We start from the raw sequence: 27,500 nt of genomic DNA, 5'->3' as shown, positions 1-27,500 counted from the left end.
CATCTACCTCCTCTTCACCACCGACAACAGCAGATCCAACAGCGGCTTCAAGATCTTCTACGAGAGTGAGATTATAACAAGATATTTTTTGTGTGGGCGTTATGACTGGTGTTCTGACAAACACATATATGGTACAAGTCTCCCATTGATATCAATTAATGAAAAGAGGTTGAGACAACAACGAGCTCTATTTCCAAACCCTTTATCTTGAGAGTTTTATTGAAGTCAATGAATGATTTATGTGAAAGTCTGAGTTGTGTATGTACAGATTTGTCTCAACTCTTAATGAGACCCTATGAGACTGGATTTGATTCATTCTAAACAAGTAGCAATCATACACAGCTCTGATTAGTAAGGGCCACGACGGGCCCTACTTATGATGTACAGTAGGTAGCCTGAGTTATATCTGTGTCGTAGAGTGTAGAATAAACTGACTTCCTGACTTCCTGTAGAATAAACTGACTTCCTGTAGAATAAACTGATTTCCTGACTTCCTGTAGAATAAACTGACTTCCTGTAGAATAAACTGACTTCCTGACTTCCTGCAGAATAAACTGACTTCCTGACTTCCTGTAGAATAAACTGACTTCCCGACTTCCTGTAGAATAAACTGATTTCCCGACTTCCTGTAGAATAAACTGACTTCCTGTAGAATAAACTGACTTCCTGACTTCCTGTAGAATAAACTGACTTCCTGACTTCCTGTAGAATAAACTGACTTCCTGTAGAATAAACTGACTTCCTGACGTCCTGTAGAATAAACGGACTTCCTGACGTCCTGTAGAATAAACTGACTTCCTGTACTTGCTCTGGAAAGCATTTCGGCTGCTAAAATGAACAGAATGAGTGACATTTTCTCTACCATAAAATGATCTGTGGGACCCCTAGTTAGCTCAACACACTGCTATTGTAACTTGATAATAAACGAGAAGAAAGTACAGGGAGTGAATCTAATAAATAAACGAACTAGGAACAAAACAAGAAACACGAGTAGCGTAAGGACATGAAACATATAAACAGACTCAATAACGCCCGAGGAAAGAACCAGCATGCTAGCAGATACCCATAGACTTTTAGTCATTGCGCTAACGCTAGTTAGCATTGGCTTGCGATACTACCTCTAACTTCCTTCATACTGGACAAAGAGGCATAACAATGGTATCCACAAGTTCATCTGACTCTTTTTATTTTTTAATTTTTTTTAAATTTCACCTTTATTTAATAACCAGGTAGGCCAGTTGAGAACAAGTTCTCATTTACAACTGCGACCTGGCCAAGATAAAACAAAGCAGTGCGACACAAACAACAACACAGAGTTACACATGGAATAAACAAACGTACAGTTAATAATACAATAGAAACTCTGGGGAAGCAGATAAAATCCTCGTTGCCAAAACCACTTTATATTTAAAACACATTCCGCTGAGTTGTAGGTATAATACTGTATATTTTAAATTATATGGGAAGAAAACACAAAATAAACTGTATAACAACAGATCAGCCAGATATTAAATATCATACAGCTGTTAGATCTAGCCCAGGCTGATCAGCCAGATATTACATATCATACAGCTGTTAGATCTAGCCCAGGCTGATCAGCCAGATATTACATATCATACAGCTGTTAGATCTAGCCTAGGCTGATCAGCCAGATATTACATATCATACAGCTGTTAGATCTAGCCTAGGCTGATCAGCCAGATATTAATATTATACAGCTGTTAGATCTAGCCTAGGCTGATCAGCCAGATATTAAATATCATACAGCTGTTAGATCTAGCCTAGGCTGATCAGCCAGATATTACATATCATACAGCTGTTAGATCTAGCCCAGGCTGATCAGCCAGATATTAATATCATACAGCTGTTAGATCTAGCCTAGGCTGATCAGCCAGATATTACATATCATACAGCTGTTAGATCTAGCCCAGGCTGATCAGCCAGATATTACATATCATACAGGTGTTAGATCTAGCCTAGGCTGATCAGCCAGATATTAATATCATACAGCTGTTAGATCTAGCCCAGGCTGATCAGCCAGATATTACATATCATACAGCTGTTAGATCTAGCCTAGGCTGATCAGCCAGATATTACATATCATACAGCTGTTAGATCTAGCCTAGGCTGATCAGCCAGATATTAATATTATACAACTGTTAGATCTAGCCTAGGCTGATCAGCCAGATATTAAATATCATACAGCTGTTAGATCTAGCCTAGGCTGATCAGCCAGATATTACATATCATACAGCTGTTAGATCTAGCCCAGGCTGATCAGCCAGATATTACATATCATACAGCTGTTAGATCTAGCCTAGGCTGATCAGCCAGATATTAAATATCACACAGCTGTTAGATCTAGCCCAGGCTGATCAGCCAGATATTACATATCATACAGGTGTTAGATCTAGCCTAGGCTGATCAGCCAGATATTACATATCATACAGCTGTTAGATCTAGCCTAGGCTGATCAGCCAGATATTAAATATCATACAGCTGTTAGATCTAGCCCAGGCCGATCAGCCAGATATTAAATATCATACAGGTGTTAGATCTAGCCTCGGCTGATCAGCCAGATATTAAATATCATACAGCTGTTAGATCTAGCCCAGGCTGATCAGCCAGATATTACATATCATACAGCTGTTAGATCTAGCCTCGGCTGATCAGCCAGATATGAAATATCATACAGCTGTTAGATCTAGCCCAGGCTGATCAGCCAGATATGAAATATTATACAGCTGTTAGATCTAGCCTAGGCTGATCAGCCAGATATTAAATATCATACAGCTGTTAGATCTAGCCTAGGCTGATCAGCCAGATAGGAAATATCATACAGCTGTTAGATCTAGCCCAGGCTGATCAGCCAGATATTAAATATCATACAGCTGTTAGATCTAGCCCAGGCTGATCAGCCAGATATTACATATCATACAGCTGTTAGATCTAGCCCAGGCTGATCAGCCAGATATTAATATCATACAGCTGTTAGATCTAGCCCAGGCTGATCAGCCAGATATTAAATATCATTACAGCTGTTAGATCTAGCCCAGGCTGATCAAACAGATATTAAATATCATACAGCTGTTAGATCTAGCCTAGGCTGATCAGCCAGATATTAAATATCATTACAGATGTTAGATCTAGCCCAGGTTGATCAGCCAGATATTACATATCATACAGCTGTTAGATCTAGCCCAGGCTGATCAGCCAGATATTAAATATCATACAGCTGTTAGATCTAGCCCAGGCTGATCAGCCAGATATTACATATCATACAGCTGTTAATTCTAGCCCAGGCTGATCAGCCAGATATTAATATCATACAGCTGTTAGATCTAGCCTGATCAGCCAGATATGAAATATCATACAGCTGTTAGATCTAGCCTAGGCTGATCAGCCAGATATTAAATATCATACAGCTGTTAGATCTAGCCTAGGCTGATCAGCCAGATATTAAATATCATACAGCTGTTAGATCTAGCCAAGGCTGATCAGCCAGATATTAATATCATACAGCTGTTAGATCTAGCCCAGGCTGATCAGCCAGATATTAATATCATACAGCTGTTAGATCTAGCCCAGGCTGATCAGCCAGATATTAATATCATACAGCTGTTAGATCTAGCCTAGGCTGATCAGCCAGATATTAAATATCATACAGCTGTTAGATCTAGCCCAGACTGATCAGCCAGATATTAAATATCATACAGCTGTTAGATCTAGCCAAGGCTGATCAGCCAGATATTAAATATTATACAGCTGTTAGATCTAGCCTAGGCTGATCAGCCAGATATTAAATATCATACAGCTGTTAGATCTAGCCCAGGCTGATCAGCCAGATATTAATATCATACAGCTGTTAGATCTAGCCTAGGCTGATCAGCCAGATATGAAATATTATACAGCTGTTAGATCTAGCCTAGGCTGATCAGCCAGATATTAAATATCATACAGCTGTTAGATCTAGCCCAGGCTGATCAGACAGATATTAAATATCATACAGCTGTTAGATCTAGCCTTGGCTGATCAGCCAGATATTAAATATCATACAGCTGTTAGATCTAGCCTAGGCTGATCAGCCAGATAGGAAATATCATACAGCTGTTAGATCTAGCCCAGGCTGATCAGCCAGATATTAAATATCATACAGCTGTTAGATCTAGCCCAGGCTGATCAGCCAGATATTACATATCATACAGCTGTTAGATCTAGCCCAGGCTGATCAGCCAGATATTAATATCATACAGCTGTTAGATCTAGCCCAGGCTGATCAGCCAGATATTAAATATCATTACAGCTGTTAGATCTAGCCCAGGCTGATCAAACAGATATTAAATATCATACAGCTGTTAGATCTAGCCTAGGCTGATCAGCCAGATATTAAATATCATTACAGATGTTAGATCTAGCCCAGGCTGATCAGCCAGATATTAAATATCATTACAGCTGTTAGATCTAGCCCAGGCTGATCAGACAGATATTAAATATCATACAGCTGTTAGATCTAGCCTAGGCTGATCAGCCAGATATTAAATATCATTACAGATGTTAGATCTAGCCCAGGCTGATCAGCCAGATATTACATATCATACAGCTGTTAGATCTAGCCCAGGCTGATCAGCCAGATATTAAATATCATACAGCTGTTAGATCTAGCCCAGGCTGATCAGCCAGATATTACATATCATACAGCTGTTAATTCTAGCCCAGGCTGATCAGCCAGATATTAATATCATACAGCTGTTAGATCTAGCCTGATCAGCCAGATATGAAATATCATACAGCTGTTAGATCTAGCCTAGGCTGATCAGCCAGATATTAAATATCATACAGCTGTTAGATCTAGCCAAGGCTGATCAGCCAGATATTAATATCATACAGCTGTTAGATCTAGCCCAGGCTGATCAGCCAGATATTAATATCATACAGCTGTTAGATCTAGCCCAGGCTGATCAGCCAGATATTAATATCATACAGCTGTTAGATCTAGCCTAGGCTGATCAGCCAGATATTAAATATCATACAGCTGTTAGATCTAGCCCAGGCTGATCAGCCAGATATTAAATATCATACAGCTGTTACATCTAGCCAAGGCTGATCAGCCAGATATTAAATATTATACAGCTGTTAGATCTAGCCTAGGCTGATCAGACAGATATTAAATATCATACAGCTGTTAGATCTAGCCCAGGCTGATCAGACAGATATTAATATCATACAGCTGTTAGATCTAGCCTAGGCTGATCAGCCAGATATTAAATATCATACAGCTGTTAGATCTAGCCTAGGCTGATCAGCCAGATATGAAATATCATACAGCTGTTAGATCTAGCCCAGGCTGATCAGCCAGATATGAAATATCATACAGCTGTTAGATCTAGCCCAGGCTGATCAGCCAGATATGAAAAATCATACAGCTGTTAGATCTAGCCTAGGCTGATCAGCCAGATATGAAATATCATACAGCTGTTAGAATTAGGATACTTTTCTTAAAGCTCTCATGCAGTCTGTCATTTTTTTTTTTTTAATCATCACTGTGTGTTTATTTCATGAAAATAACTCCAACATATATTTTGTATCATTTATTTTCCTCAGCCTCCGTTGGCCTTTAAAAATGAGGAAACAAATGTGAAGATATTTACATACACAGCCTTGATTGGCTGATAAGGATGTTCTAGAGCCCACCCCCCTTACCCAGGTGAACAGCCATTGGTCTATTATAAAGAGATCTCCTTATGACGTCATAAAGTAGGCCTAACCCACCTGAACAGGATGAAATTCCAGGCATTTTATTCAAACTGCTCCTACACAAAAAGGGAATTTCCAAGTATTATTATGACCTCATAGGGTGGAAGTATAATGTAAAAAAACAGTCAAATCAGGGAGTGATTGGGGTGGGTTGGGTATATGAGGTGATTGGGGTGGGTTGGGTATATGAGGTGATTGGGGTGGGTTGGGTATATGAGGTGATTGGGGTGGGTTGGGTATATGAGGTGATTGGGGTGGGTTGGGTATATGAGGTGATTGGGGTGGGTTGGGTATATGAGGTGATTGGGGTGGGTTGGGTATATGAGGTGATTGGGGTGGGTTGGGTATATGAGGTGATTGGGGTGGGTTGGGTATATGAGGTGATTGGGGTGGGTTGGGTATATGAGGTGATTGGGGTGGGTTGGGTATATGAGGTGATTGGGGTGGGTTGGGTATATGAGGTGATTGGGGTGGGTTGGGTATATGAGGTGAGGGGGGTGGGTTGGGTATATGAGGTGAGGGGGGTGGGTTGGGTATATGAGGTGAGGGGGGTGGGTTGGGTATATGAGGTGAGGGGGGTGGGTTGGGTATATGAGGTGAGGGGGGTGGGTTGGGTATATGAGGTGAGGGGGGTGGGTTGGGTATATGAGGTGAGGGGGGTGGGTTGGGTATATGAGGTGAGGGGGGTGGGTTGGGTATATGAGGTGAGGGGGGTGGGTTGGGTATATGAGGTGAGGGGGGTGGGTTGGGTATATGAGGTGAGGGGGGTGGGTTGGGTATATGAGGTGAGGGGGGTGGGTTGGGTATATGAGGTGAGGGGGGTGGGTTGGGTATATGAGGTGAGGGGGGTGGGTTGGGTATATGAGGTGATTGGGGTGGGTTGGGTATATGAGGTGATTGGGGTGGGTTGGGTATATGAGGTGATTGGGGTGGGTTGGGTATATGAGGTGATTGGGGTGGGTTGGGTATGTGAGGTGATTGGGGTGGGTTGGGTATATGAGGTGATTGGGGTGGGTTGGGTATATGAGGTGATTGGGGTGGGTTGGGTATATGAGGTGATTGGGGTGGGTTGGGTATATGAGGTGATTGGGGTGGGTTGGGTATATGAGGTGATTGGGTTGGGTATATGAGGTGATTGGGGTGGGTTGGGTATATGAGGTGAGGGGGGTGGGTTGGGTATATGAGGTGAGGGGGGTGGGTTGGGTATATGAGGTGAGGGGGGTGGGTTGGGTATATGAGGTGAGGGGGGTGGGTTGGGTATATGAGGTGAGGGGGGTGTTGGGTATATGAGGTGAGGGGGGTGGGTTGGGTATATGAGGTGAGGGGGGTGGGTTGGGTATATGAGGTGAGGGGGGTGGGTTGGGTATATGAGGTGAGGGGGGTGGGTTGGGTATATGAGGTGAGGGGGGTGGGTTGGGTATATGAGGTGAGGGGGGTGTTGGGTATATGAGGTGAGGGGGGTGGGTTGGGTATATGAGGTGAGGGGGGTGGGTTGGGTATATGAGGTGAGGGGGGTGGGTTGGGTATATGAGGTGAGGGGGGTGGGTTGGGTATATGAGGTGAGGGGGGTGGGTTGGGTATATGAGGTGAGGGGGGTGGGTTGGGTATATGAGGTGAGGGGGGTGGGTTGGGTATATGAGGTGAGGGGTGGGTTGGGTATATGAGGTGAGGGGTGGGTTGGGTATATGAGGTGAGGGGGGTGTTGGGTATATGAGGTGAGGGGGGTGTTGGGTATATGAGGTGAGGGGGGTGGGTTGGGTATATGAGGTGAGGGGGGTGGGTTGGGTATATGAGGTGAGGGGGGTGGGTTGGGTATATGAGGTGATTGGGGTGGGTTGGGTATATGAGGTGAGGGGGGTGGGTTGGGTATATGAGGTGATTGGGGTGGGTTGGGTATATGAGGTGAGGGGGGTGGGTTGGGTATATGAGGTGATTGGGGTGGGTTGGGTATATGAGGTGAGGGGGGTGGGTTGGGTATATGAGGTGAGGGGGGTGGGTTGGGTATATGAGGTGAGGGGGGTGGGTTGGGTATATGAGGTGAGGGGGGTGGGTTGGGTATATGAGGTGAGGGGGGTGGGTTGGGTATATGAGGTGAGGGGGGTGGGTTGGGTATATGAGGTGAGGGGGGTGGGTTGGGTATATGAGGTGAGGGGGGTGGGTTGGGTATATGAGGTGAGGGGGGTGGGTTGGGTATATGAGGTGATTGGGGTGGGTTGGGTATATGAGGTGATTGGGGTGGGTTGGGTATATGAGGTGATTGGGGTGGGTTGGGTATATGAGGTGATTGGGGTGGGTTGGGTATGTGAGGTGATTGGGGTGGGTTGGGTATATGAGGTGATTGGGGTGGGTTGGGTATATGAGGTGATTGGGGTGGGTTGGGTATATGAGGTGATTGGGGTGGGTTGGGTATATGAGGTGATTGGGTTGGGTATATGAGGTGATTGGGGTGGGTTGGGTATATGAGGTGAGGGGGGTGGGTTGGGTATATGAGGTGAGGGGGGTGGGTTGGGTATATGAGATGAGGGGGGTGGGTTGGGTATATGAGGTGAGGGGGGTGGGTTGGGTATATGAGGTGAGGGGGGTGGGTTGGGTATATGAGGTGAGGGGGGTGTTGGGTATATGAGGTGAGGGGGGTGGGTTGGGTATATGAGGTGAGGGGGGTGGGTTGGGTATATGAGGTGAGGGGGGTGGGTTGGGTATATGAGGTGAGGGGGGTGGGTTGGGTATATGAGGTGAGGGGGGTGTTGGGTATATGAGGTGAGGGGGGTGGGTTGGGTATATGAGGTGAGGGGGGTGGGTTGGGTATATGAGGTGAGGGGGGTGGGTTGGGTATATGAGGTGAGGGGGGTGGGTTGGGTATATGAGGTGAGGGGGGTGTTGGGTATATGAGGTGAGGGGGGTGGGTTGGGTATATGAGGTGAGGGGGGTGGGTTGGGTATATGAGGTGAGGGGGGTGGGTTGGGTATATGAGGTGAGGGGTGGGTTGGGTATATGAGGTGAGGGGTGGGTTGGGTATATGAGGTGAGGGGGGTGTTGGGTATATGAGGTGAGGGGGGTGTTGGGTATATGAGGTGAGGGGGGTGGGTTGGGTATATGAGGTGAGGGGGGTGGGTTGGGTATATGAGGTGAGGGGGGTGGGTTGGGTATATGAGGTGATTGGGGTGGGTTGGGTATATGAGGTGAGGGGGGTGGGTTGGGTATATGAGGTGATTGGGGTGGGTTGGGTATATGAGGTGAGGGGGGTGGGTTGGGTATATGAGGTGATTGGGGTGGGTTGGGTATATGAGGTGAGGGGGGTGGGTTGGGTATATGAGGTGAGGGGGGTGGGTTGGGTATATGAGGTGAGGGGGGTGGGTTGGGTATATGAGGTGAGAGGGGTGGGTTGGGTATATGAGGTGAGGGGGGTGTTGGGTATATGAGGTGAGGGGGGTGGGTTGGGTATATGAGGTGAGGGGGGTGGGTTGGGTATATGAGGTGAGGGGGGTGGGTTGGGTATATGAGGTGAGGGGGGTGGGTTGGGTATATGAGGTGAGGGGGGTGGGTTGGGTATATGAGGTGAGGGGGGTGTTGGGTATATGAGGTGAGGGGGGTGGGTTGGGTATATGAGGTGAGGGGGGTGGGTTGGGTATATGAGGTGAGGGGGGTGGGTTGGGTATATGAGGTGAGGGGGGTGGGTTGGGTATATGAGGTGAGGGGGGTGTTGGGTATATGAGGTGAGGGGGGTGGGTTGGGTATATGAGGTGAGGGGGGTGGGTTGGGTATATGAGGTGAGGGGTGGGTTGGGTATATGAGGTGAGGGGTGGGTTGGGTATATGAGGTGAGGGGGGTGTTGGGTATATGAGGTGAGGGGGGTGTTGGGTATATGAGGTGAGGGGGGTGGGTTGGGTATATGAGGTGAGGGGGGTGGGTTGGGTATATGAGGTGAGGGGGGTGGGTTGGGTATATGAGGTGAGGGGGGTGGGTTGGGTATATGAGGTGAGGGGGGTGGGTTGGGTATATGAGGTGAGGGGGGTGGGTTGGGTATATGAGGTGAGGGGGGTGGGTTGGGTATATGAGGTGAGGGGGGTGGGTTGGGTATATGAGGTGAGGGGGGTGGGTTGGGTATATGAGGTGAGGGGGGTGGGTTGGGTATATGAGGTGAGGGGGGTGGGTTGGGTATATGAGGTGAGGGGGGTGGGTTGGGTATATGAGGTGATTGGGGTGGGTTGGGTATATGAGGTGATTGGGGTGGGTTGGGTATATGAGGTGATTGGGGTGTGTTGGGTATATGAGGTGATTGGGGTGTGTTGGGTATATGAGGTGATTGGGGTGTGTTGGGTATATGAGGTGATTGGGGTGTGTTGGGTATATGAGGTGATTGGGGTGTGTTGGGTATATGAGGTGATTGGGGTGTGTTGGGTATATGAGGTGATTGGGGTGGGTTGGGTATATGAGGTGAGGGGGGTGGGTTGGGTATATGAGGTGATTGGGGTGGGTTGGGTATATGAGGTGATTGGGGTGGGTTGGGTATATGAGGTGATTGGGGTGGGTTGGGTATATGAGGTGATTGGGGTGGGTTGGGTATATGAGGTGATTGGGGTGGGTTGGGTATATGAGGTGAGGGGGGTGGGTTGGGTATATGAGGTGAGGGGGGTGGGTTGGGTATATGAGGTGAGGGGGGTGGGTTGGGTATATGAGGTGAGGGGGGTGGGTTGGGTATATGAGGTGAGGGGGGGGGGTTGGGTATATGAGGTGAGGGGGGTGGGTTGGGTATATGAGGTGAGGGGGGTGGGTTGGGTATATGAGGTGAGGGGGGTGGGTTGGGTATATGAGGTGAGGGGGGTGGGTTGGGTATATGAGGTGAGGGGGGTGGGTTGGGTATATGAGGTGATTGGGGTGGGTTGGGTATATGAGGTGATTGGGGTGGGTTGGGTATATGAGGTGATTGGGGTGTGTTGGGTATATGAGTTGATTGGGGTGTGTTGGGTATATGAGGTGATTGGGGTGTGTTGGGTATATGAGGTGATTGGGGTGTGTTGGGTATATGAGGTGATTGGGGTGTGTTGGGTATATGAGGTGATTGGGTTGGGTATATGAGGTGAGGGAGGTGGGTTGGGTATATGAGGTGATTGGGGTGGGTTGGGTATATGAGGTGATTGGGTTGGGTATATGAGGTGATTGGGGTGGGTTGGGTATATGAGGTGATTGGGGTGTGTTGGGTATATGAGGTGATTGGGGTGTGTTGGGTATATGAGGTGATTGGGGTGTGTTGGGTATATGAGGTGATTGGGGTGGGTTGGGTATATGAGGTGAAGGGGGTGGGTTGGGTATATGAGGTGAGGGGGGTGGGTTGGGTATATGAGGTGAGGGGGGTGGGTTGGGTATATGAGGTGAGGGGGGTGGGTTGGGTATATGAGGTGAGGGGGGTGGGTTGGGTATATGAGGTGAGGGGGGTGGGTTGGGTATATGAGGTGAGGGGGGTGGGTTGGGTATATGAGGTGAGGGGGGTGGGTTGGGTATATGAGGTGATTGGGGTGGGTTGGGTATATGAGGTGATTGGGGTGGGTTGGGTATATGAGGTGATTGGGGTGTGTTGGGTATATGAGGTGATTGGGGTGTGTTGGGTATATGAGGTGATTGGGGTGTGTTGGGTATATGAGGTGATTGGGGTGGGTTGGGTATATGAGGTGAGGGGGGTGGGTTGGGTATATGAGGTGAGGGGGGTGGGTTGGGTATATGAGGTGAGGGGGTGGGTTGGGTATATGAGGTGAGGGGGGTGGGTTGGGTATATGAGGTGAGGGGGGTGGGTTGGGTATATGAGGTGAGGGGGGTGGGTTGGGTATATGAGGTGAGGGGGGTGGGTTGGGTATATGAGGTGAGGGGGGTGGGTTGGGTATATGAGGTGAGGGGGGTGGGTTGGGTATATGAGGTGAGGGGGGTGGGTTGGGTATATGAGGTGAGGGGGGTGGGTTGGGTATATGAGGTGATTGGGGTGGGTTGGGTATATGAGGTGATAGGGGTGGGTTGGGTAATTGAGGTGAGGGGGGTGGGTTGGGTATATGAGGTGAGGGGGGTGGGTTGGGTATATGAGGTGATTGGGGTGGGTTGGGTATATGAGGTGAGGGGGGTGGGTTGGGTATATGAGGTGAGGGGGGTGGGTTGGGTATATGAGGTGATTGGGGTGTGTTGGGTATATGAGGTGAGGGGGGTGGGTTGGGTATATGAGGTGATTGGGGTGGGTTGGGTATATGAGGTGAGGGGGGTGGGTTGGGTATATGAGGTGAGGGGGGTGTGTTGGGTATATGAGGTGAGGGGGGTGTGTTGGGTATATGAGGTGAGGGGTGTGTGTTGGGTATATGAGGTGAGGGGGGTGGGTTGGGTATATGAGGTGATTGGGGTGGGTTGGGTATATGAGGTGAGGGGGGTGGGTTGGGTATATGAGGTGAGGGGGGTGGGTTGGGTATATGAGGTGATTGGGGTGTGTTGGGTATATGAGGTGAGGGGGGTGGGTTGGGTATATGAGGTGATTGGGGTGGGTTGGGTATATGAGGTGAGGGGGGTGTGTTGGGTATATGAGGTGAGGGGGGTGGGTTGGGTATATGAGGTGATTGGGGTGGGTTGGGTATATGAGGTGAGGGGGGTGGGTTGGGTATATGAGGTGAGGGGGGTGGGTTGGGTATATGAGGTGATTGGGGTGTGTTGGGTATATGAGGTGAGGGGGGTGGGTTGGGTATATGAGGTGATTGGGGTGGGTTGGGTATATGAGGTGAGGGGGGTGGGTTGGGTATATGAGGTGAGGGGGGTGTGTTGGGTATATGAGGTGAGGGGGGTGTGTTGGGTATATGAGGTGAGGGGTGTGTGTTGGGTATATGAGGTGAGGGGGGTGGGTTGGGTATATGAGGTGATTGGGGTGGGTTGGGTATATGAGGTGAGGGGGGTGGGTTGGGTATATGAGGTGAGGGGGGTGGGTTGGGTATATGAGGTGAGGGGGGTGTTGGGTATATGAGGTGAGGGGGGTGGGTTGGGTATATGAGGTGAGGGGGGTGGGTTGGGTATATGAGGTGAGGGGGGTGGGTTGGGTATATGAGGTGAGGGGGGTGGGTTGGGTATATGAGGTGAGGGGGGTGGGTTGGGTATATGAGGTGAGGGGGGTGGGTTGGGTATATGAGGTGAGGGGGGTGGGTTGGGTATATGAGGTGAGGGGGGTGGGTTGGGTATATGAGGTGAGGGGGGTGTTGGGTATATGAGGTGAGGGGGGTGGGTTGGGTATATGAGGTGAGGGGGGTGGGTTGGGTATATGAGGTGAGGGGGGTGGGTTGGGTATATGAGGTGAGGGGTGGGTTGGGTATATGAGGTGAGGGGTGGGTTGGGTATATGAGGTGAGGGGGGTGTTGGGTATATGAGGTGAGGGGGGTGTTGGGTATATGAGGTGAGGGGGGTGGGTTGGGTATATGAGGTGAGGGGGGTGGGTTGGGTATATGAGGTGAGGGGGGTGGGTTGGGTATATGAGGTGAGGGGGGTGGGTTGGGTATATGAGGTGAGGGGGGTGGGTTGGGTATATGAGGTGAGGGGGGTGGGTTGGGTATATGAGGTGAGGGGGGTGGGTTGGGTATATGAGGTGAGGGGGGTGGGTTGGGTATATGAGGTGATTGGGGTGTGTTGGGTATATGAGGTGAGGGGGGTGGGTTGGGTATATGAGGTGAGGGGGGTGGGTTGGGTATATGAGGTGAGGGGGGTGGGTTGGGTATATGAGGTGAGGGGGGTGGGTTGGGTATATGAGGTGAGGGGGGTGGGTTGGGTATATGAGGTGAGGGGGGTGGGTTGGGTATATGAGGTGAGGGGGGTGGGTTGGGTATATGAGGTGAGGGGGGTGGGTTGGGTATATGAGGTGATTGGGGTGGGTTGGGTATATGAGGTGATTGGGGTGGGTTGGGTATATGAGGTGATTGGGGTGTGTTGGGTATATGAGGTGATTGGGGTGTGTTGGGTATATGAGGTGATTGGGGTGTGTTGGGTATATGAGGTGATTGGGGTGTGTTGGGTATATGAGGTGATTGGGGTGTGTTGGGTATATGAGGTGATTGGGGTGGGTTGGGTATATGAGGTGAGGGGGGTGGGTTGGGTATATGAGGTGATTGGGGTGGGTTGGGTATATGAGGTGATTGGGGTGGGTTGGGTATATGAGGTGATTGGGGTGGGTTGGGTATATGAGGTGATTGGGGTGGGTTGGGTATATGAGGTGATTGGGGTGGGTTGGGTATATGAGGTGAGGGGGGTGGGTTGGGTATATGAGGTGAGGGGGGTGGGTTGGGTATATGAGGTGAGGGGGGTGGGTTGGGTATATGAGGTGAGGGGGGTGGGTTGGGTATATGAGGTGAGGGGGGGGGGTTGGGTATATGAGGTGAGGGGGGGGGGTTGGGTATATGAGGTGAGGGGGGTGGGTTGGGTATATGAGGTGAGGGGGGTGGGTTGGGTATATGAGGTGAGGGGGGTGGGTTGGGTATATGAGGTGAGGGGGGTGGGTTGGGTATATGAGGTGAGGGGGGTGGGTTGGGTATATGAGGTGATTGGGGTGGGTTGGGTATATGAGGTGATTGGGGTGGGTTGGGTATATGAGGTGATTGGGGTGTGTTGGGTATATGAGGTGATTGGGGTGTGTTGGGTATATGAGGTGATTGGGGTGTGTTGGGTATATGAGGTGATTGGGGTGTGTTGGGTATATGAGGTGATTGGGGTGTGTTGGGTATATGAGGTGATTGGGGTGTGTTGGGTATATGAGGTGATTGGGGTGGGTTGGGTATATGAGGTGAGGGAGGTGGGTTGGGTATATGAGGTGATTGGGGTGGGTTGGGTATATGAGGTGATTGGGGTGGGTTGGGTATATGAGGTGATTGGGGTGGGTTGGGTATATGAGGTGATTGGGGTGTGTTGGGTATATGAGGTGATTGGGGTGTGTTGGGTATATGAGGTGATTGGGGTGTGTTGGGTATATGAGGTGATTGGGGTGGGTTGGGTATATGAGGTGAAGGGGGTGGGTTGGGTATATGAGGTGAGGGGGGTGGGTTGGGTATATGAGGTGAGGGGGGTGGGTTGGGTATATGAGGTGAGGGGGGTGGGTTGGGTATATGAGGTGAGGGGGGTGGGTTGGGTATATGAGGTGAGGGGGGTGGGTTGGGTATATGAGGTGAGGGGGGTGGGTTGGGTATATGAGGTGATTGGGGTGGGTTGGGTATATGAGGTGATTGGGGTGGGTTGGGTATATGAGGTGATTGGGGTGTGTTGGGTATATGAGGTGATTGGGGTGTGTTGGGTATATGAGGTGATTGGGGTGTGTTGGGTATATGAGGTGATTGGGGTGGGTTGGGTATATGAGGTGAGGGGGGTGGGTTGGGTATATGAGGTGAGGGGGGTGGGTTGGGTATATGAGGTGAGGGGGTGGGTTGGGTATATGAGGTGAGGGGGGTGGGTTGGGTATATGAGGAGAGGGGGGTGGGTTGGGTATATGAGGTGAGGGGGGTGGGTTGGGTATATGAGGTGAGGGGGGTGGGTTGGGTATATGAGGTGAGGGGGGTGGGTTGGGTATATGAGGTGAGGGGGGTGGGTTGGGTATATGAGGTGAGGGGGGTGGGTTGGGTATATGAGGTGATTGGGGTGGGTTGGGTATATGAGGTGATAGGGGTGGGTTGGGTAATTGAGGTGAGGGGGGTGGGTTGGGTATATGAGGTGAGGGGGGTGGGTTGGGTATATGAGGTGATTGGGGAGGGTTGGGTATATGAGGTGAGGGGGGTGGGTTGGGTATATGAGGTGAGGGGGGTGGGTTGGGTATATGAGGTGATTGGGGTGTGTTGGGTATATGAGGTGAGGGGGGTGGGTTGGGTATATGAGGTGATTGGGGTGGGTTGGGTATATGAGGTGAGGGGGGTGGGTTGGGTATATGAGGTGAGGGGGGTGTGTTGGGTATATGAGGTGAGGGGGGTGTGTTGGGTATATGAGGTGAGGGGTGTGTGTTGGGTATATGAGGTGAGGGGGGTGGGTTGGGTATATGAGGTGATTGGGGTGGGTTGGGTATATGAGGTGAGGGGGGTGGGTTGGGTATATGAGGTGAGGGGGGTGGGTTGGGTATATGAGGTGATTGGGGTGTGTTGGGTATATGAGGTGAGGGGGGTGGGTTGGGTATATGAGGTGATTGGGGTGGGTTGGGTATATGAGGTGAGGGGGGTGGGTTGGGTATATGAGGTGAGGGGGGTGGGTTGGGTATATGAGGTGATTGGGGTGGGTTGGGTATATGAGGTGAGGGGGGTGGGTTGGGTATATGAGGTGGGGGGTGGGTTGGGTATATGAGGTGATTGGGGTGTGTTGGGTATATGAGGTGAGGGGGGTGGGTTGGGTATATGAGGTGATTGGGGTGGGTTGGGTATATGAGGTGAGGGGGGTGGGTTGGGTATATGAGGTGAGGGGGGTGTGTTGGGTATATGAGGTGAGGGGGGTGTGTTGGGTATATGAGGTGAGGGGTGTGTGTTGGGTATATGAGGTGAGGGGGGTGGGTTGGGTATATGAGGTGATTGGGGTGGGTTGGGTATATGAGGTGAGGGGGGTGGGTTGGGTATATGAGGTGAGGGGGGTGGGTTGGGTATATGAGGTGATTGGGGTGTGTTGGGTATATGAGGTGAGGGGGGTGGGTTGGGTATATGAGGTGATTGGGGTGGGTTGGGTATATGAGGTGAGGGGGGTGGGTTGGGTATATGAGGTGAGGGGGGTGGGTTGGGTATATGAGGTGAGGGGGGTGTGTTGGGTATATGAGGTGAGGGGGGTGGGTTGGGTATATGAGGTGATTGGGGTGGGTTGGGTATATGCGGTGATTGGGGTGGGTTGGGTATATGAGGTGAGGGGGGTGGGTTGGGTATATGAGGTGAGGGGGGTGGGTTGGGTATATGAGGTGAGGGGGGTGTGTTGGGTATATGAGGTGAGGGGGGTGGGTTGGGTATATGAGGTGATTGGGGTGGGTTGGGTATATGAGGTGAGGGGGGTGGGTTGGGTATATGAGGTGAGGGGGGTGTGTTGGGTATATGAGGTGAGGGGGGTGTGTTGGGTATATGAGGTGAGGGGTGTGTGTTGGGTATATGAGGTGATTGGGGTGGGTTGGGTATATGAGGTGAGGGGGGTGGGTTGGGTATATGAGGTGAGGGGGGTGGGTTGGGTATATGAGGTGATTGGGGTGTGTTGGGTATATGAGGTGAGGGGGGTGGGTTGGGTATATGAGGTGATTGGGGTGGGTTGGGTATATGAGGTGAGGGGGGTGGGTTGGGTATATGAGGTGATTGGGGTGGGTTGGGTATATGAGGTGAGGGGGGTGGGTTGGGTATATGAGGTGAGGGGGGTGGGTTGGGTATATGAGGTGATTGGGGTGTGTTGGGTATATGAGGTGAGGGGGGTGGGTTGGGTATATGAGGTGATTGGGGTGGGTTGGGTATATGAGGTGAGGGGGGTGGGTTGGGTATATGAGGTGAGGGGGGTGTGTTGGGTATATGAGGTGAGGGGGGTGTGTTGGGTATATGAGGTGAGGGGTGTGTGTTGGGTATATGAGGTGAGGGGGGTGGGTTGGGTATATGAGGTGATTGGGGTGGGTTGGGTATATGAGGTGAGGGGGGTGGGTTGGGTATATGAGGTGAGGGGGGTGGGTTGGGTATATGAGGTGATTGGGGTGTGTTGGGTATATGAGGTGAGGGGGGTGGGTTGGGTATATGAGGTGATTGGGGTGGGTTGGGTATATGAGGTGAGGGGGGTGGGTTGGGTATATGAGGTGAGGGGGGTGGGTTGGGTATATGAGGTGAGGGGGGTGTGTTGGGTATATGAGGTGAGGGGGGTGGGTTGGGTATATGAGGTGATTGGGGTGGGTTGGGTATATGCGGTGATTGGGGTGGGTTGGGTATATGAGGTGAGGGGGGTGGGTTGGGTATATGAGGTGAGGGGGGTGGGTTGGGTATATGAGGTGAGGGGGGTGTGTTGGGTATATGAGGTGAGGGGGGTGGGTTGGGTATATGAGGTGATTGGGGTGGGTTGGGTATATGAGGTGATTGGGGTGGGTTGGGTATATGCGGTGATTGGGGTGGGTTGGGTATATGAGGTGATTGGGGTGGGTTGGGTATATGAGGTGAGGGGGGTGTGTTGGGTATATGAGGTGAGGGGGGTGGGTTGGGTATATGAGGTGAGGGGGGTGTGTTGGGTATATGAGGTGATTGGGTTGGGTATATGAGGTGATTGGGGTGGGTTGGGTATATGAGGTGATTGGGGTGGGTTGGGTATATGAGGTGATTGGGGTGGGTTGGGTATATGAGGTGATTGGGGTGGGTTGGGTATATGAGGTGATTGGGGTGGGTTGGGTATATGAGGTGTGTGGGGTGATTGGGGTGGGTTAGGTATATGAGGTGATTGACCTGAGAACTACAACAAAGACAATAACTAAATGGAATGAAAGTTCTGTTCTGATTAAAATCAATGTGGGAAACTAGAGTTGGCAATCTAAACATTCTCATTTGGTTAGTCAGTTAGCTAGCTAGCTAACACTGGCATAAATAGCTAGCTACTTCTGTGCAAATTATGTTATTTTTTTTGCTGTAATCTAAAGAAACGCCTGGGAATGTGTTTATAGTTGAACTTTCTGTAAGTTTTCCTTAAAACTGCCAACTGAGCTGATACCCAGAGCACAGCAGAGCTAAAAGCACGTTGTGTGTTGTGCTCAAAACGGTCCGTGAGGAAACAGATACCATTTGGGTGAAAAAAAATGGAGATGCGATTAACTGCGCCCCCTAAAAAAACAAAAAAACAATGTACGGTGACATTTTTGTTTTGCTAAAGTTTACACGTTAATAACACGTTAACTTGGACAGGCCTTAACCTGTTAAATAAATAATAATTTATTTTTTACCTTGGCTCCTACCAGTTGTGACGTTGGACACATCATCATGCATGGACCCTGGGATCCCGGTGAACGGCGTGCGGTACGGCCATGACCTGGCCATCGGGTCCAAGGTGTCGTTCCAGTGTGACCAGGGATACCGGCTCAGTCATGAGGAACCGCTGGTCTGTGAGAAGACCCACTGGTGGAGTCATTCTCTGCCCACATGTGATGGTATGTTAGCCTCTATAACAGGGGGATTACAATCTGACCCTACAAGGTCCGGACAACTGCTGCTTTTCTGTTCTACCTAATCATTAATATCACCCACCTGGTGTCCCAGGTCTAAATCAGGCCCTGATTAGAGGGGAATCACCCACCTGGTGTCCCAGGTCTAAATCAGGCCCTGATCAGAGGGGAATCATCCACCTGGTGTCCCAGGTCTAAATCAGGCCCCGGTTAGAGGGGAATCACCCAACTGGTGTCCCAGGTCTAAATCAGGCCCCGGTTAGAGGGGAATCATCCACCTGGTGTCCCAGGTCTAAATCAGTCCCTGATGATAGGGGAATCACCCACTTGGTGTCCCAGGTCTAAATCAGTCCCTGATTAGAGGGGAATCACCCACCTGGTGTCCCAGGTCTAAGTCAGTCCCTGATTAGAGGGGAATCACCCGCCTGGTGTCCCAGGTCTAAATCAGTCCCTGATCACAGGGGAATCATCCACCTGGTGTCCCAGGTCTAAATCAGTCCCTGATCAGAGGGGATTCATCCACCTGGTGTCCCAGGTCTAAATCAGTCCCTGATTAGATGGGGTTCATCCACCTGGTGTCCCAGGTCTAAATCAGTCCCTGATTAGAGGGGAATCACCCGCCTGGTGTCCCAGGTCTAAATCAGTCCCGTATAAAAAACAGTGGAACTGGCTTCAAGGTCCAGATTGATGTGAGGGGCTATGTTATTTAAAGTGATGGTATGTTACTAAATAGATAATTAATCTTTATTTATCATATCAATTATGCATAGCCTTGTCCACTGCCCACATATGATGCTAAGATTTAGATTATAATATGTGTAATCTCTGGGTTTAGATCATAACGTGTGTAATCTAGTTTAAGATACACTGGTGTAATCTGTATTCACTTTAGCCAACACCCGTTTTAGCCAACTCCCGCTTTAGCCAACTCCCGCTTTAGCCAACTCCCGCTTTAGCCAACACCCGCTTTAGCCAACACCCGCTTTAGCCAACTCCCGCTTTAGCCAACTCCCACTTTAGCCAACACCCGTTTTAGCCAACTCCTGCTTTAGCCAACTCCTGCGTTAGCCAACTCCCGCGTTAGCCAACTCCCGCGTTAGCCAACACCCGTTTTAGCCAACTCCCGCTTTAGCCAACTCCCGCTTGAACCAACTCCCGCTTGAGCCAACTCCCGCTTTAGCCAACTCCCGCTTTAGCCAACTCCCGCTTTAGCCAACTCCCGCTTTAGCCAACTCCCGCTTTAGCCAACTCCCGCTTGAACCAACTCCCGCTTTAGCCAACTCCCGCTTTAGCCAACTCCCGCTTTAGCCAACTCCCGCTTTAGACAACTCCCGCTTTAGACAACTCCCGCTTTAGACAACTCCCGCTTTAGCCAACTCCCGCTTTAGCCAACTCCCGCTTTAGCCAACTTTGTCAGAATGGTTAGCTGAAGAACAGACAGATCTGGGAACAGGGTTCATATAATGGTATTCACACGGTTCAACTAACTCGTACCTTTTCACATGTGATGGTATATTACTAAAGAGAAAATAATATTTTTTGTTGTCGTCCCACTTCTTACATATTTGTGTTTATTGTATAGGATAGAGAAAGAGAAGAGAGTGTGCTGAAATAGCAGTGGGCTGTATTGGTACACAGCAGTTCAACTGGTAGACCACCCTAGCAGTGGGCTGTGTTCCAGAGACAGCAGTTCAACTGGTAGACCACCCTAGCAGTGGGCTGTGTTCCAGAGACAGCAGTTCAACTGGTAGACCACCCTAGCAGTGGGCTGTATTGGTACACAGCAGCTCAACTGGTAGACCACCCTAGCAGTGGGCTGTATTGGTACACAGCAGTTCAACTGGTAGACCACCCTAGCAGTGGTCTGTATTGGTACACAGCAGTTCAACATGGTAGACCACCCTAGCAGTGGTCTGTATTGGTACACAGCTGTTCAACTGGTAGACCACCCTAGCAGTGGTCTGTATTGGTACACAGCAGTTCAACTGGTAGACCACCCTAGCAGTGGTCTGTATTGGTACACAGCAGCTCAACTGGTAGACCACCCTAGCAGTGGTCTGTATTGGTACACAGCAGCTCAACTGGTAGACCACCCTAGCAGTGGTCTGTATTGGTACACAGCAGTTCAACTGGTAGACCACCCTAGCAGTGGTCTGTATTGTATCATCTCAATGAAGCTAGCCCGATCTCATCTGGATGTGTCATCTCAATGAAGCTAGCCTGGTCCCATCTGGATGTGTCATCTCAATGAAGCTAGCCCGATCTCATCTGGATGTGTCATCTCAATGAAGCTAGCCTTGTCCCATCTGGATGTGTCATCTCAATGAAGCTAGCCTGGGTCCCATCTGGATGTGTCATCTCAATGAAACTAGCCTGGTCCCATCTGGATGTGTCATCTCAATTAAACTAGCCTGGTCTCATCTGGATGTGTCATCTCAATGAAGCTAGCCCGGTCTTATCTGGATGTGTCATCTCAATGAAGCTAGCCTGGTCCCATCTGGGAGTGTCATCTCAATGAAGCTAGCCTGGTCCCATCTGGATGTGTCATCTCAATGAAGCTAGCCTGGTCCCATCTGGATGTGTCATCTCAATGAAGCTAGCCTGGTCCCATCTGGGAGTGTCATCTCAATGAAGCTAGCCTGGTCCCATCTGGATGTGTCATCTCAATGAAGCTAGCCTGGTCCCATCTGGATGTGTCATCTCAATGAAGCTAGCCTGGTCTCATCTGGATGTGTCATCTCAATGAAGCTAGCCTGGTCTCATCTGGATGTGTCATCTCAATGAAGCTAGCCCGATCTCATCTGGATGTGTCATCTCAATGAATCTAGCCTGGGCCCATCTGGATGTGTCATCTCAATGAAGCTAGCCTGGTCTCATCTGGATGTGTCATCTCAATGAAGCTAGCCTGGTCCCATCTGGGTGTGTCATCTCAATGAAGCTAGCCTGGTCCCATCTGCATGTGTCATCTCAATGAAGCTAGCCTGGTCTCATCTGGAGGTGTCATCTCAATGAATCTAGCCTGGGTCCCATCTGGAAGTGTCATCTCAATGAAGCTAGCCTGGTCCCATCTGGGTGTGTCATCTCAATGAAGCTAGCCTGGTCCCATCTGAGTGTGTCATCTCAATGAAGCTAGCCTGGTCCCATCTGGATGTGTCATCTCAATGAAGCTAGCCTGGTCCCATCTGGATGTGTCATCTCAATGAATCTAGCCCGGTCCCATCTGGATGTGTCATCTCAATGAAACTAGCCTGGTCCCATCTGGATGTGTCATCTCAATGAATCTAGCCCGGTCCCATCTGAATGTGTCATCTCAATGAAACTAGCCTGGTCCCATCTGGATGTGTCATCTCAATGAAACTAGCCTGGTCCCATCTGGATGTGTCATCTCAATTAAACTAGCCTGGTCCCATCTGGGTGTGTCATCTCAATGAAGCTAGCCTGGTCCCATCTGAGTGTGTCATCTCAATGAAGCTAGCCTGGTCCCATCTGGATGTGTCATCTCAATGAAGCTAGCCTGGTCCCATCTGGATGTGTCATCTCAATGAATCTAGCCCGGTCCCATCTGGATGTGTCATCTCAATGAAACTAGCCTGGTCCCATCTGGATGTGTCATCTCAATGAATCTAGCCCGGTCCCATCTGAATGTGTCATCTCAATGAAACTAGCCTGGTCCCATCTGGATGTGTCATCTCAATGAAACTAGCCTGGTCCCATCTGGATGTGTCATCTCAATGAAACTAGCCTGGTCCCATCTGGATGTGTCATCTCAATGAAACTAGCCTGGTCCCATCTGGATGTGTCATCTCAATGAATCTAGCCTGGGTCCCATCTGGATGTGTCATCTCAATGAAACTAGCCTGGTCCCATCTGGATGTGTCATCTCAATGAATCTAGCCTGGGTCCCATCTGGATGTGTCATCTCAATGAAACTAGCCTGGTCCCATCTGGATGTGTCATCTCAATGAATCTAGCCTGGGTCCCATCTGGATGTGTCATCTCAATGAATCTAGCCTGGTCCCATCTCGATGTGCACCAGCCAACTCCTCTCTGCTGTGTTTGTTCCTTTGAATGCCAAACACGTAACCTTCTCTCCAGCTTGGCACGACAACCATATTCAAACCAATCTGCTGCATATACAGATCTGGGCGCAGGGTTTACGGACATTTATACGGTTCACCCAACACCTACTGGACAGGGATTCAATTTTAATGTCACATCCTAACAGTATTCCCGCTGATGCTATACTTGTGTCCTTGAATAAATAAACAATCACTTTTGTTGTCCCGAAATACACCAAGGAACTTTTAAATATTCCAGTGGCGTATTTGGTAGATGGTCCCAGTCACCACACCTGTTACAGGGACGATGTACTAGAGAGAAAGTGTGGGAGGAGATTGGCAGGGGGTAGAGTCATAGGGCTTGATGTACTAACACATGCTATACTGTACTGTAGTGTGATACTGTATTATCTATAAGGCCCGCTACACTTTACATCAAATAATACATGATATAGAGACAGAGTCCTCCAGTCACTCACCTCTCTACTGGGACAATACAATAGACATGGTTAGGAGGTAGGATGGTAGGGGGTTAGGAGGTAGGATGGTAGGGTTTAGGGTGTAGGATGGTAGGATGGTAGGGTTTACCATCCTACCATCCTACCTCCTAAAGCCCCTTACCATCCTACCTCCAAACCCCTTACCATCCTACCTCCTGCCCCTTACCATCCTACCTCCTAACCCCCTACCATCCTACCATCCTACCATCCTACCTCCTAACCCCTTTACCATCCTACCTCCTAACCCCTTACCATCCTACCTCCTAATCCCCTACCATCCTACCTCCTAACCCCTTACCATCCTACCTCCTAACCCTTTACCATCCTACCTCCTAACCTTACCATCCTACCTCCTAACCTTACCATCCTACCTCCTAAGCCCCTTACCATCCTACCTCCTAACCCCCTACCATCCTACCTCCTAACCCCCTACCATCCTACCTCCTAACCCCCTACCAATCCTACCACCCTACCTCCTAACCCCCTACCATCCTACCTCCTAACCTTACCATTCTACCTCTTAACACCCTACCATCCTACACCCTAAACCCTACCATCCTACCTCCTAACCCCCTACCATCCTATCATTCTACCATCCTAAACCCTTAGAGAGTGTAGAGGGTAAAGGTAGATGTTGTTACTGAGGGTGGACACATGGAGACAGTAGGGGAGATGTTGTTACTGAGGGTGGACACATGGAGACAGTAGGGGAGATGTTGTTACTGAGGGTGGACACATGGAGACAGTAGGGGAGATGTTGTTACTGAGGGTGAACACATGGAGACAGTAGGGGAGATGTTGTTACTGAGGGTGACCACATGGAGACAGTAGGGGAGATGTTGTTACTGAGGGTGGACACATGGAGACAGTAGGGGAGATGTTGTTACTGAGGGTGACCACATGGAGACAGTAGGGGAGATGTTGTTACTGAGGGTGGACACATGGAGACAGTAGGGGAGATGTTGTTACTGAGGGTGGACACATGGAGACAGTAGGGGAGATGTTGTTACTGAGGGTGGACACATGGAGACAGTAGGGGAGATGATGTTACTGAGGGTGGACACATGGAGACAGTAGGGGAGATGTTGTTACTGAGGCTGGACACATGGAGACAGTAGGAGAGATGTTGTTACTGAGGGTGGAGAGTGTAGAGAGGGTAAGGGTAGATGTTGTTACTGAGGGTGGACACATGGAGACAGTAGGGGAGATGTTGTTACTGAGGGTGGACACATGGAGACAGTAGGAGAGATGTTGTTACTGAGGGTGGACACATGGAGACAGTAGGGTAGATGTTGTTACTGAGGGTGGACACATGGAGACAGTAGGGGAGATGTTGTTACTGAGGGTGGACACATGGAGACAGTAGGAGAGATGTTGTTACTGAGGGTGGACACATGGAGACAGTAGGAGAGATGTTGCTACTGAGTGTGGAGACATATTCTAGTGTACTAGTGGAATCTCTCTAACATCCCTCTACAGCTTCACATCAAGGCATCCAGTACAGTCCTACTGCCTGAGTCCAGGTGTGTCAGACACAAACCCACAAGCCTTGCCAAGTAGCACTAGGCTCATGTCTTATTAATGACTTTATGTAAGTTCGGCTCATGAATTAAATATTTGATATAATTTTGGGAGGTAGGGTTTGATTTCAGTGTCGTTCGCCTGGAGAGACTCGGCGTGTATGGCAAATGGCACCCTTATTCCTTTACCTATAGTGCACTACTTTTGACCAGGACCCATAGGGGGTAGTGCACTTACCATTTGGGATAGAGCTGAGGCCTCTAGGGTAGTGACTACAGCTGTACAGCTCCAGGCATCATTATCATCCTCCAAAAACACTGTCTGGCATTCATTGGCATTCATTACTTAGAAAACATGTACTCCAGCCACCAAGTTCAACTTCAAATATTATCCTGCCAGATGATGTGTTTCTGGAGGGCGTCTGCATAATGCTAGCAGCCGGGCCGGGTTTACAAGAACAAAAAACTAAAAAAACATATTAAAAAAAATAATATTTTAAATTGTCATATTTGCCAAGTATTGTCCTTTTAAAGAACATATGACCTTTTATAATGATAACAATACAATGACAGCCAGTAGAAAGTTGGTGGCTGGTGAACAACGGGCTAATTAATCTGGATAAACTTTCAACAGGCTCTGACATTTAACACCGTGGCCCAGTCGCCATTGAGAGGGGACTGTATCTCATTAACTTTGCTGTGGTAAGATAAAGAGCTCAGCTGTAGATGAAGGCAATTAGGAAGACATGCAAAATGTGTAGCTCATTTTGAAGAGCATGTTGCTTACAACACCAAGGGTTGTGGGTTTGATTCCTGTTGACCAACCAGACAAAAGTAGGTTTGATTCCTGTTGACCAGCCATACAAAAGTGGGTTTGATTCCTGTTGACCAACCATACAAAAGTGGGTTTGATTCCTGTTGACCAACCATACAAAAGTGGGTTTGATTCCTGTTGACCAACCATACAAAAGTGGGTTTGATTCATGTTGACTAAGCCATACAAAAGTAGGTTTGATTCCTGTTGACCAACCATACAAAAGTGGGTTTGATTCCTGTTGACCAACCATACAAAAAAAAATTGGGATAAAAGTGTTCGCTAATTTACATATATTATAGATGATGTATGTCAATAGTGGAGCGTGAGGAGGATCACAACATTAAGTTGACTAGTATTATCATTAGCAACGTGTATTAGCATCAGGCTAGCATTAACATTGTATATTAGCATCAGGCTAGCATTAGCATTGTATATTAGCATCATGCTAGCATTAGCATTGCGTATTAGCATCAGGCTAGCATTAGCATTTTATATTAGCATCATGCTAGCATTAGCATTGCGTATTAGCATCAGGCTAGCACTAGCATTGTGTATTAGCATCAGGCTAGCACTAGCATTGTGTATTAGCATCAGGCTAGCATTAGCATTGTCTATTAGCATAATTGTCTCTCGTCATTCTCCAGCATCGTGTGGTGGGGACGTGGGAGGACCTGGTGGTATCATTCTGTCTCCTGGATATCCAGAACTCTACCCTAACTCTCTAAACTGCACCTGGACGGTGGAGGTCGGACATGGGAAAGGTAGGAAAGTAAAGAATATCCGGTTCATTACTCAAAGCCCTTTTTTTATACAAATGGACCTACAGAACTATGACAAGTGTGACTGTGTTATGTGTATGCCTCTATAAAAACATACTTTTATTTAACTAGGCAAGTCAGTTTTAACAACAAATTCTTATTTACAATGACGGCCTAAGAACAGTAGGTTAACTGCCGTGTTCAGGGGCATAACGACAGATTTTTAACTTGTCAGCTCGGGGATTCGATCGAGCAACCATTCCGTTACTGGCCCAACGCTCTAACCATGAGGGTACCTGCTCTAACCACTAGGCTACCTGCCTCCCCTCCTCTAACCACTAGGCTACCTGCCTCCCTCCTCTAACCACTAGGCTACCTTCCTCCCTCCTCTAACCACTAGGCTACCCTGCCTCCCTCCTCTAACCACTAGGCTACCTGCCTCCCCCCTCTAACCACTAGGCTACCTGCCTCCCTCCTCTAACCACTAGGCTACCTTCCTCCCTCCTCTAACCACTAGGCTACCCTGCCTCCCTCCTCTAACCACTAGGCTACCTGCCTCCCCTCCTCTAACCACTAGGCTACCTTCCTCCCTCCTCTAACCACTAGGCTACCCTGCCTCCCTCCTCTAACCACTAGGCTACCTGCCTCCCCCCTCTAACCACTAGGCTACCTGCCTCCCTCCTCTAACCACTAGGCTACCTGCCTCCCTCCTCTAACCACTAGGCTACCTTCCTCCCTCCTCTAACCACTAGGCTACCTTCCTCCCTCCTCTAACCACTAGGCTACCTTCCTCCCTCCTCTAACCACTAGGCTACCTTCCTCCTTCCTCTAACCACTAGGCTACCTTCCTCCCTCCTCTAACCACTAGGCTACCTGCCTCCCTCCTCTAACCACTAGGCTACCTGCCTCCCCCTCTAACCACTAGGCTACCTGCCTCCCCTCCTCTAACCACTAGGCTACCCTGTCTCCC

The 27,500-nt window shown here is 49.4% G+C and overlaps 2 protein-coding genes across 2 annotated transcripts in view; one reads left to right on the top strand and one right to left on the bottom strand.

The window, feature by feature from the left end:
- Positions 1-224, top strand: part of LOC139572850 (CUB and sushi domain-containing protein 3-like) — a 10,384-nt gene extending 10,160 nt beyond the window's left edge. Inside the window, exon 4 of the mRNA XM_071395660.1 lies at positions 1-224. This exon is cut by the window's left edge and continues 123 nt beyond it. Coding sequence (XP_071251761.1) covers positions 1-211 — 211 coding nt within the window. The 3' untranslated portion in view covers positions 212-224.
- Positions 1-27,500, bottom strand: part of LOC139572868 (CUB and sushi domain-containing protein 3-like) — a 1,528,140-nt gene that overhangs the window by 1,355,511 nt on the left and 145,129 nt on the right. The window lies entirely within an intron of this gene.

The sequence above is a fragment of the Salvelinus alpinus genome, chromosome 4 (assembly GCF_045679555.1).
Source record: "Salvelinus alpinus chromosome 4, SLU_Salpinus.1, whole genome shotgun sequence".
NCBI lineage: Eukaryota > Metazoa > Chordata > Actinopteri > Salmoniformes > Salmonidae > Salvelinus > Salvelinus alpinus.
This window is presented reverse-complemented; position numbering and strand designations above follow the sequence as displayed.